Here is an 11,727-nt window from a genome sequence, read left to right as displayed (position 1 = left end):
AAAACAAAAACAAAAACAAAAAATAAATTAAAAATCAATTACATAAATAACCCACCATTAAAGAATAACAGGTTCATTTTTTTTAATATAAGTTTATTGATATTTCAACCAATGTTTTTGTTTGGTGACCTATTAAGCAAAAATTTTAACATAACCTCCACATAATGGTTCTGAGATAAGATTTATTTTAACCACAGAATCTCTAGATGCCAAATACTCTCCACCCTTAAAAAAAAGCATTTTAGGATTTTTACATTGTTGGGAGAAGGAGTATAATGATCAAGTGATCCCTACAACTCTTCAAGAAATGATTAATGGGCTATTAGAAGGTAGTGTTAAAAGATATCCCAAAGAAGAGAGAGTGGTAAAATGTCACAATACTTTAAGACAATAAAGTTATTTTCCCAGTTTTATAAAGTAGGTACAAGTATATGCATATATAATATATTTGCTGTCTTATGTCATAAAGAATGAACATAGCAAATAACCATGTCATAAATGGCCTACTAAAAGTTAAAACATGTATTTACCTATTTATACATTAATAGTTAAGATATATCAAGCTTTCGATGGCTTTAAAAACAACAAAAAATACACACAGCTCTGGAGAGAGGGCAGGTGTTATTTTCCTAAAGGGATTCAAATAATTCCAATGGCCTGAATTCAGAGTTGTACACAAAGTTCACAGTATTTCCAACTGTCTTCTTAAAAAGTATGTGTGCGTGATATTCCATTTTATATATATTTGAAACCCTCATGGTTGCTTTGATTTATACACTTGAAGAAAAATTTCTTGAATCCCATTCTCTTGCTCAATGTGTCATCTTTTTTTTTTTTTTAACCATTAGCACACTGAGTCAATGAAAAGTTATCGAATGGCAGCTGTGCACAATACACGATACTTTTGCTGGATTTTGGTTCATTATATCACTATTCTAATAAAGCCAATCCTGCTGAATTTAAGAAGTAGATTTCAGTTCCACTTTATCACTTAAAACACCATAAAGAGATATAGGACTTTCCTGAATACCGAGAGACATGTCATTTCTTGGCGTGCAGCATCATGCTGGCCATGATGCTTATGTACTTCTTCCAGGCGACTACTAAGCCATAATTAAGCAAAGTCATTACAGGATTATCATTCTTTAATGGATCCATATTTACTTGCTTGCTAAGTATTAACACTAGCACATGCTTCCCTGAACATGACTACAGGGGTAAGTTTCTAACATAACATATATTTTAGGATATATTTCCAACTGTAACATTGATAAAATGCACCAACAATGCTAAAGTTTTAATTTAATTATATGTTATAGTTTTTATCTAGCTATACATAAAGTTCATCTAGCTATAGATTGTTTACATATTAATCATAGGCAAGTCTAAGATAATATAGTCTTATATATCTATATAGTCTTATTTGTATGCATTTGAGAAAATAAAGATTTTTAAAGCAAATTTTACATAGGAACCAATAGGTTGTCAGCTGTTAAAAGTAACTCAAAAAAGATTAAAAAGATTAATTTTTATCTTTGCTAACTGCCTATTAACTGAGCAACAATAAATTATAGCAGAAGCTGGGCCAGGATAGAATAAGTAGTTCTTTCCTCCACTTCGACACAAGCAGAAAGGTAAAACACAACAGCAAAACTTTATTTCCTCAGCTTACTTTCATGATCAGGGCAATACAGGATTCCACTTAGAGCATGAGCTCCAATAGTCCGAAAAAGTCAATCCTACTTGTTACTATTATTCCTCTTGCCAAACCACAAGGGCAAAAGTCCTAAAATAATTCTAAAAAATTTCACAAATAATCAAAACATAAGACTGTGATTCATAATCAGCAAGTTTTGCCTTCCAAAAAATTAGAAAATCTCCATGACACTGAAATGAGTGGCACACAAAAACAATCAAACAAAAGCCAAAACAAAACCATAGGAAACAACTCAATGGAACATCAATCATGTTTCAGAGGTTATCCTGTTCTCTCCTGTTTGGGTCACTTGGCAGGTCTGGTTTCAGAAAAAATGAAAGAACCAAGCATCTGTGCCTTTCTGAATTTCTGAATTCATGTACTTTGAGAGCATGCTATAACTATAAAAGAGACAAAGGAAAAAGTTCTAAAGCTTTTTGGTACAGTTTCTTACATAATGTCAGCATAACATATCTGTGTCTAATCATTCCTCTTCTTTCCTCTTCTTTTCCATCATGATGCAAACATAGACGGTGAAACATGAAGATGATAAATGCAGGGGGGAGGGAGAGGGTGTGAGAGATGGAGGGAGAGAATGCAGGAAAGCCAGGGATAATAGTCAAAAGATACAGTAACCAATCATCCCAGTTTGCCTGGGACTGTTCCAGTTTTAGCACTAAAAATCCCATTCTGAGAAACCCCTCAGTTCTTCAGTCCTGGGCAAATCAGGAAGGTCACTCTAATTAAAGATATAAAGAAAAAGAAAGATGAGTCTATGAAAAGAGAAAGTAGAAAAAATAAGATACACACACACATACACACACAGAGAATAAAAAAGAGAGAGAGAGAGAGAGAGAGAGAGAGAGAGAGAGAGAGAGAAGGAAGGAAATGACAGAAAAACTACCAAAAAGATAATTTAAGAAAAAGAAATAAAGAAAAATGTGGAGAACCTAAAATGAGACAGAAGGTAGGTAGATGGAAAGGAACAGAAGGGAAAGTATAGATTTGTTCCAGTGTTTTGACATTAGGAATAGTAAGTACGGCAATGAAACCGACAGCACAAAGGGCATTCTGCAGCTGACACTCAGGGAAAGTTTCTCCCTAGACAGCTTGGGGCCCAAGGTCTAGGAGGGCTGGTAAGAATTTTGTTCTCCTGTTTAAAAATTCCAGCTCTTAGTGGCTCCCTAACTTTTCTGCTTCAATCAATCACATACCCTGAAGTAAATGAAATATCCCGATCCCCTATCGGAGATTTTTCTGTGGTGATGTTTCTTGGCACAGATATCAATCACAAAGTCAGCCACAGGCAGAGGCAGAACATACAGAGGGAACTGAAGCTGGTTAGGGTGGGACATTTAAGTTACTTTGGGAGTCTACAATGAGAACAAATGGTGAAATGGAAGAAAAAAACTAACAGCAAACCCAGACTCAAAGAGCACTTTAAGTGGCCTTGGACTGTGGAACAAAGGAGTAGGGAAAGCCATGACGGCAGAGGACTGAAAGACTTTTCTGCAAGCTTTTCTCTCTTCCCACAGTCCTCTCTCCAGGACATCTACAAACTGCGTCTAAAAGCCTCTGGGGCCAGAGATGATGATATCCTTACTAATTAAACGCTTCCAAAATTAAGTAGACAAAGTAACAGTGATAGGTTTACCTAGAATAAAAGTTATAGAAAAGCAGCTTTTCATTCTTATTCCCAGAGAAAAAAGATCATCTATACTTCACAGGGGCAGACACCATGAGGAAATACTTAGGACAATGAGTCTAGAACCTCTGGACCAGCATGGGAGTCCTTAAGCCATCCATAAAATTAAATCATGATTCCACGAAAATACTGTTAGCATCCTTAAATTCCTATATGACATAAATGCAAAATACAGTTGATCATTCTATCACTATCTTATTATTCTAGTTTACATTTCCATGAATTTTATTAAAGACAGATGTAAAGATTAACTTAATAACTTCAAAGTATGATTATTTAAACACTTACTTCGCAGTTGTCTCTTTATTTCTTTTGCAGGATCTAGCCAGTTCTGCGGGGGGAGGGAAATAAAGGTTAATTAACCCATGAGAAATATTCCAGAGTCCAAAATGGAACAGTTTAGAGTTCACACACTTAAGTAAATACAAACATATTTTAATAAAGTCCTATCCGAAGTTCGTTTCACCTATTAGCATTCCACTGGGCTAAGTATTGATTTATTTTTGAATGTGTGTGTAATAAATAAAATATTAAAACACTTTTAAGGTGAGTCTCTTGGGCCTCATTTTTCTGGGATCTGAAATTAAACACCTAACCAAATGACAAGACATGATATATCTACACATAGTCTTTATTCTATAGCAGAACTACCAGGAAACAGCCCTCATGGACACTGAAATGAGAGCAATAATTAGCTCCAATTCATAAAGAATAAAATCTGAATCAGAATCTATTGGTTAAAAGTATGTATCCTCCAGTAAAAACAATGATCTCAACTCCTAAAGCCAACTCTTCCTCTTCTTCCTCCTTAAATTTTCTTTTTCTCTGTAACTGTGCAATGCTTTGGAGAAGTGCTGTCAGATTGGAGTAGAAATTTTCCTTCCTGGTTTTCCTGCTTAAAACTTTATTCCAAGCTGGAAGTCACAGCCCTTAAGAACTTTTTTTCACTCCCCCTTATCTCTACCTTTTGAGAAAGCTAACATAAAAATATTCTAGGAAACCACTATAATATAACATCCTAAAGCAAAAATGATCGAACTTCTAGATTCAAACCACCTACTTTAAAGACATTAAATATTTGTCTTTCAAAGCTATAGGCAAAACACACATCTAAAAAAATTATATAAGTATATAGAAATTTTTTTTGCTTTTTTATACTTCTCCACCTTATCCTTTTAAGTCATTATTAAAGTTCACCTTACTTTATCTTTGCTAACACAAGAGAACAAGTACCTTTTTGAGATACAATAAACTGATTCAAATAATTGGCTTTACAATAAATTTCATTCACTTTAAGTATCCAAAATAATTTATTATACAATATCTGTACTTAAACAGAATGTTATTTGGACATATAAAGCAAACGACTAAAATGTTTATTGTTATGTAGAAAATAACCTGCTGTCTCAGCAAGATATTGAATTAGTACAACAGAACGTTAGCTTACACTATTAAAAAGTAGTAACAAGGGGATGATTTGAAAGCAAAGCTGCATAGACCCCTAAGGGTTTTACCACTCCAGTCACTGCCTGCACTCAGGGCAGCAAGGATCCAAGGTGAGCAGGGCTCTGTTCTACCACTGGTTATCCTCAAACCTCTCCATAAAGAACTATTAGAACTTAATCCAGTTTCATATTAGTGGTGTCCCAGCTGCATGGCTCAATGTGACGAGCCAGTAGGACCTTCTAATGGTACCTCCAGTGCAATGTTAGGGAGAAGCTCTAATTCTTCCCTCAGAAAAGAGCCTGGCATTCAACTTCCTTGCCCTGCAGCTGCTGTCTCACACAACAGCTGGCTCACAAATGGCCGGCTATGATGAGTGAACAAAAATGAGAAAAATACATCATTCAGTCTCTAGCCCAGACAGTAGAGAGGCTGGGGGAGAGGTAAAGGAAGTCAAATGTGTTGTGGCATTTCATCCAAGGAAGTAACAACCACAGCAAGAAAAACTGAATTAGAGACAACTGGTGCCAAACTGAAAAGAAAAAAAAACCAAAAAACATTATCATAGAAAAAGAGAAGAGTACAGGGGAAAGTACTAGTCTTAAAGGGCTAGACAGACTCTCTCAAATCTTGGGTTTCTTCATGTGACAGTTAATACAGATGCCTGCTACAAAACAGCAAAAAAGACCTCTCTCTGTTCTAAGAGGAAGATGGTAGAAGCAACATCATCTTCAGTGACCCTGGAATGACTCAGCGTCCCAGCCATCCGGCACCTTCCATTCTCAGCCGAAGCACCAATCCCCTTGGTACAAGTTCCCTGACAGTTTCTGCACAGCGTGGAGAGAGTCACACAGCTCTACAGACCCAGGAGTATGAGTGACAAGTTTCTGTGCACCAGCCAGCCATATTCAGACTCAAGTGTCATTCTTGGGCCACTTTCTACAACATGGCCAGCTGCAATATTAGAAGATTTACAATGGCTTCTTTTCTTTCAAACTCCTATCTAAGGGCTAAGTGGGCAGAGTTTGCTGAAGCGAGCAAACAGCAGCAGCAGAAGTGCCTCCTTCCGTTTGCTTACCTGGTTTTCCCTTTGCTGCCAACGCATTTGCTTCTACACTAGTGAGCACCACTCCCACCAAGGCGTAAGGAGGTCTCCCCGTCCCCAGTACGACTTTGCAAGGGCCGGGACAGACCATACTACTTGTATCCTTCGCAGTATTTGACAGTTTTAGGCAACCAGTAAGGTACTAAATTAATACCTCTTGATTAATATCTGCCCATTGCTTTCTTCCTCCCTCCCGATGCTGTGGTCATCTTAAAAGACTACAGATTACATTATTTTATTAGATTTATTTTGATTTGAATAATTAGTTCCAGTAAGTACTTAGATCACGAGTGGGATATAATTTTACTGCCTAGGGTCTTAAATTCATAAGTAAAAAAACAAAATAATGACTTAATATGACTTTCAAAAGAAATACAAGTCTATTATCTGCATCAGCAATTACACATGGTAGACATAAAACTCTTTAACAAATAAAAAGTTCTCGGTTTTGACACAGGAGGAGTGCTGGGTGAATCAAGAAGCAGACTCAAAAAGATGGAAAAAGTGAATAACATAAATGCACATATGTACACACCATGATAGATTATTCTCTTTAAAAAAAAAAAAAAAGATTTGACTGCCACATATATATATACTTCGGAATGAAAAATACACGGAGTCAAATTTTGGCTTTCCACCAACTCTGTATAAACTTGGATTCATTCTTTAGCTTTTAAGCCTCAATTTCCTCAACTGCAAAATGAGGATCATAACATCCACCTCACTAGGTAGTTCTTTTTAACCAATCATTCGTTTGAATGCTTCCTGAAAATTAAGTACCTATATAAAGTACTTTACCAAGTGCCTTAAATAGATGGGTTTTTTGCAATGATAAAATTAAATTGGCTTATCACCTTTTGAGTGTGTGTGTGTGTGTGTGTGTGTATATATATATATCCCTTCTTCACATAATTTTATATTTCCAAAGGTAATGTGTTAAATATATTTAAAAAGTTAACATTTATAAAACATTTATATCCACAAAAAGTTAATAAATCAGGCTCTGGGTTCACAAAATACAATCACTATATTCATGGGCCAGAAGAAATAAAAATCAGACCCCCTTTCCTTAGAGAAAATTATCTGATAATAACAGCCCTTTCTACAAAGCCTCTTCCTGGAAATGAAGACAAGACATAAACAGCACAATTGCTTCTCATGAAAATGATTACAAGTATGACTAGTCCAAATGCTTCTATCATGTGAAAGTATTACCTAGCTAAGTTTTTCTAAATTTTGCCTAATGATAAGGATCCATATGGCACATCTGTTAAATGGAACAAACAGATTTACCCATCATCTACCTGAAACATACCAAAACATTCTTGAGGACAGGGGCCTGAGAATCTCTGTTTTAAGTGACAGCTGCAGGCGATTCATGATCAGGCAAGAGAAGAATTTTCTCAGTGTTTCCCAAGTTTTAAGGTATAATCGACAATGAAAAACTAAAAAGTGCTAAAATCCATGCTCGATTTCAATAAAATCTATTTTGGTTTATTAGAAGAGAAGTATTTTGCCAGCTACTTAAGAGCAGGGACATTCATTCACTCAATTTGGTATCCTCCTCCTCACCTTCCGCTTCCTATCTCCACTCTGTACCCAAAGTACGAGCTCAGTAAGCATTTATCTTCTGAATGACCATCAGGTAAAATAAATTAATAAAACTTACAAGGAATCCTATCACAGGCTTCCAATGGAAGTAAACTAGAATTAAAATGTAGTCCTGAGTGTCAGTGTTATTAAGTCGACAGTCTATGAATCGGTTGGAGAAAAAATCTTACATCCTTACTTCACTGACTTCAAACTGAAAATTAGCATTACCATCAATTACAAATGTAGAAGAAAATCTGGTTAATATTAAGAGTACCTTTAGCTTTGTCACTTGTAGGAATCAAAAATAGTTCCATATCAAATTACAGTAGTTACAGATCTTGAAATGTCATTTATGCTAATCAACATTTTGAAATCACAGTAGGAGACTAGATAGTGATGATTACTTTACTACAAATTCTTTAATATTTTGAGAATGTTATCTATTTAATGGCTTTCTTTATAGGCCTGTATGCTTTATTGCAATTATATATTCTAACACTATTCTCAGAAGCGACCCATAGAATTCACTGGACTGTCAAAGAAATCCATGGCACAAAAAAATGTTAAAAACTTTAAAAACTCTGCCTTAAAAGTTACAGACTTTTTTTTTTAACTAAGCAGTGAAGCAAATAACTATACACCTATTTTTTGTTTTGTTTTGTTTTTACACAGAAGTCCTTCTGTTAGTTTATCAGAGAAGCTTCTTAGTCCTACTCTCTCTCTATCCACTACAAATCTGTGGGCAAAACAGCCAAGTCTTCTGGCACGTCCCTATATTTTTAACATTGGTTCTCAGAAAAAAAATGTAAAATGAAGATGATTCTCAATTATCCACTAACAACAGAAACATCTAAAATATTCAAAAGCTTGATTATGAATCATTATATTTATATTTATAGGATATCAGTGTTAGGAAAACTCTCAGAGATTTATGGTCCAAATTTCCAAACAGAATGGGAATGGCCTAACTCCCACCTAAGTGGCTATGAGTACTGGAACATTTCTGGAATCATGAGCCACTTTGGGTTATGAGGGCCCCCTACTCCCTTGGCTTTCCTGACTTTCTAAACTCCTATAATCCTCTCTGCCACCTCAAAAGAACATCTAATCCCCTATTTCAGTGCTTCTCAAACTTTAAAGGTTTGCATATATCACCTGAAAATCTCGTCAAAGAACAGGCTGCAAGTTGGTCAGTCTAGGGTGAGGACCTGGAATTCTTCACTTCTAACAAGCTTTTAGGTGGTGCCAAGGTCACTGGTTCCTGGGCCACTCTTTGAGTAGTAGAGCCCTAGATTCCTTTTTATGTAAATTCCTGTCGTTTCCCGAAAGTCATGTGTAAAGAGACATTTTTCAAGTCCTTTAACTGGCCTGTCAGATAGATATGCCCAGACTTCACTGGCTAAGTAGTCCAATTGCTGACGGCATCCTGCAGAAAATCCGAGAACGCCACTGCTTCCACATTCCCACATCTAAGTAAACTCCTTCCATCACACTAAATAGCTGTTTCAAACAATATCAAGATCTATATATTCCACTTTCGCCTGACAAAGATGAGAAACCAGGCCCATCGACCGGCAGCATCCCACTGGCAGTCTTAGTGTGCAGCTGCCTGTCACCAGCCACTGACCACACTAGACCTAGATAACGACTCAAAATACAGTCACAAAATCTACCTTCTAGGTCCCACTACCCTGCCCTTCACCTCCCAAAATAAAATCTATCTTGCCTAATTCTCCTTTAGGATGGATATTGAGATTCCACAGTTAAAAGTTTTTCAAAATGCCTAGCCATACCTTCCTCATTCATTTTTGGTGCTTATCAATTTGGCTAGGTGAGAGAAATTAAATTCAACCAAACTCACGCATACTTCTAAATGTTAACAGTATGAGTAAGTTTGTCTGAAATCTGCATTTTTCCCTTAAGAATTTATAGCACTAAAGCAGATTCCCTTTATTATACCTTTGCCTAAATTAGGTCTAATAGACTATTACTATAATGCTGGTGCTTAGCTGTGAAGTTACAGGCTTTCTATGTTACAGTTAAACAGTCGGTGTACATCTGGTAGAACATGATTCAACTTCTGTCTATGGTATTATAAGGCGTAACTGGATTGAATATAGAATTTTATTAAAGAATAGTTTACGTATGACAAAAAGGTTAACATTTGAGCTTTTAGTTCTAGTTTCTGGGGAGAAATGCTCTGGCTATCAGGCAAGAGCTTTAAATCAATTTTTAAAAAGTTAGCTGTGACTATCAACTACTTCTAATAGGTTCCTCTTTCAATATGGCTTGAAGCAAAATGACATTATAATCCTGGGGTCAGATGCCAAACTCTATTAACATCAAAAATTCAAAACAATCTTTTTCCACTTTAAAGACAGTCCAAAATTCTTAATGATGGTTCCATGTAGACATAAGAATTCTATGGACTTGGGATTTCATATATAAAAGAGTAATATATTGCTCGATTCGACATATTTTAATGACATTTTCCATTGTGAAGTTTACATAAGAGTTCTTGATATGATAAAGTTCTAACATTAATAATGATAGATTTTCATACTCAAAAGTGAATTGAAAGTCTTCCAACTCAAGGTCTCAACAATGAGAAAAACAATGGAGTATTAACACAAAAATCAAAAGTTTAGATATTTTTCTCCATGTAAAGTTTGTACACAAATAACCACGGCTTTACCCTCACCTTTACTTTATAATATGTTGAAATGGCAAGTGACTGAAACTTCTATAAATGCAAATAATATTCAGCATGAAAGAGAACGCATCTTAAATTCCTGTATCCTAAAGTATATCCTACTGTTGAAACTGCATGGGTTTCAAACAAAATAGGACTGATTAAGCTCAGCTGGTACAGCTTAATCTGTGGGAAAATAGGACACCATACAAGTCTATAACTGAAAAATAACAGTTCTTTTGCCTGATGTCTTAAGGACTGAAATCTTGTCTATACAAGTGAGAGGAATAAAAAAATATGTAATACAAAAGTTATGAAAGCAAACAGGTTTCATATGAATAATTATATTGCCAATTACATTTGAGCATTCAAATTCTAAAAAGTGAATATTTCAGAAAGGACACTCCACTGTTTATTCTCCCAATGTTCTATAGCTCATGCCTAGAAAACAAAGTGCATGTCTAAATTTGTGAGCACTTTCATCTTGCATTTCATAAGTGAAGCTACAAAGTAAATAAGAATTATGAGTTCCTTGTTTAGCATTAGCCTTTTTTTGTCAATGAGAATCCTATACGTAATCTTACTTTAATATCCTCTGCCCTAATGACCTTGCCTTCTCCTTATCAGCCATCTCTTTTCGTGGCTGAACAACTGGTCCTGTCATCACACAGAGTTCTCCACCTCATCAGACTTTATCATCTCATTCTCGGATGCAATCGTCTCCTCTCCCAAGTTTTCTATCCATTTATTTCCACTGTACCTGATCATCTACTTCTATGGACTTTGATTCCTTGGCCCTAGCCATTTTTCCCCACCTATCAGCCCGTTTCAGATTCAGTTATGTTCCTTCCTGTGAACTGATGAAGAATCAGCACTCAGCTTCACTACCATCTCATCAGCATCACGAGTTTCGTCCTCTTACCATAACCACTGTGAACACAGAAAACTGGGAACCCCTTTAATAATTCATCTCTTCACTATCACACCCAAACTGTAGATGGCAATTAGAGAAAAACACACCAATATTCTGCTGCCATCACGACTGTATGATCTCCAATCTGCATCTTTGGGTCCCCACTACTACCCTAGTTACTCTCAGTGGATGATTTTACCCTGTTTCTGAGATTTTACGCAGCACTTTGCTTAACTTGGATTTATTTAAAACTGCACCACTCCTTCTTATCTTACTTCTTGCAGACTTGGGATGAGGTCGTCCTCTTTATTCAAGGCTTATCCTGACTATGGAAGCTTCCATTATCTTCACTTTCCTCTCTCTTCAACCTTAACCTTTTCGTGGGCTTTTCCATAGACAAAGTCAAAGTTCTTTCCATCCAAGAAAATGTCAACCTCCAAATCCCTGGTAGCCTCTCTGTACTGTTATACATACTAGCCATCAGTCTCAACAGGCTATTTAAATTTAAATTTGTACTATTTAATAAAATTTAACTTCACTTCCTCAGGTGCACCGGCCATATTTCAGTTGCTATATCTGG

The 11,727-nt window shown here is 36.0% G+C and overlaps 1 protein-coding gene across 11 annotated transcripts in view; it reads right to left on the bottom strand.

Moving 5' to 3' along the window:
- EPB41L2 (erythrocyte membrane protein band 4.1 like 2) overlaps positions 1–11,727 on the bottom strand; it is a 203,574-nt gene that overhangs the window by 60,637 nt on the left and 131,210 nt on the right. For all 11 annotated transcript variants that reach the window (XM_023529810.1, XM_023529815.1, XM_023529812.1 and 8 more), the window contains exon 5: positions 3,690–3,732. In XM_023529810.1, coding sequence (XP_023385578.1) covers positions 3,690–3,732 — 43 coding nt within the window. The remainder of the gene's footprint in view (positions 1–3,689; positions 3,733–11,727) is intronic.

This window comes from Pteropus vampyrus, unplaced genomic scaffold (assembly GCF_000151845.1).
Source record: "Pteropus vampyrus isolate Shadow unplaced genomic scaffold, Pvam_2.0 Scaffold43, whole genome shotgun sequence".
NCBI lineage: Eukaryota > Metazoa > Chordata > Mammalia > Chiroptera > Pteropodidae > Pteropus > Pteropus vampyrus.
Note: the sequence above shows the minus strand (reverse complement) of the source record. Positions and strands in the feature narration are given on the sequence as shown.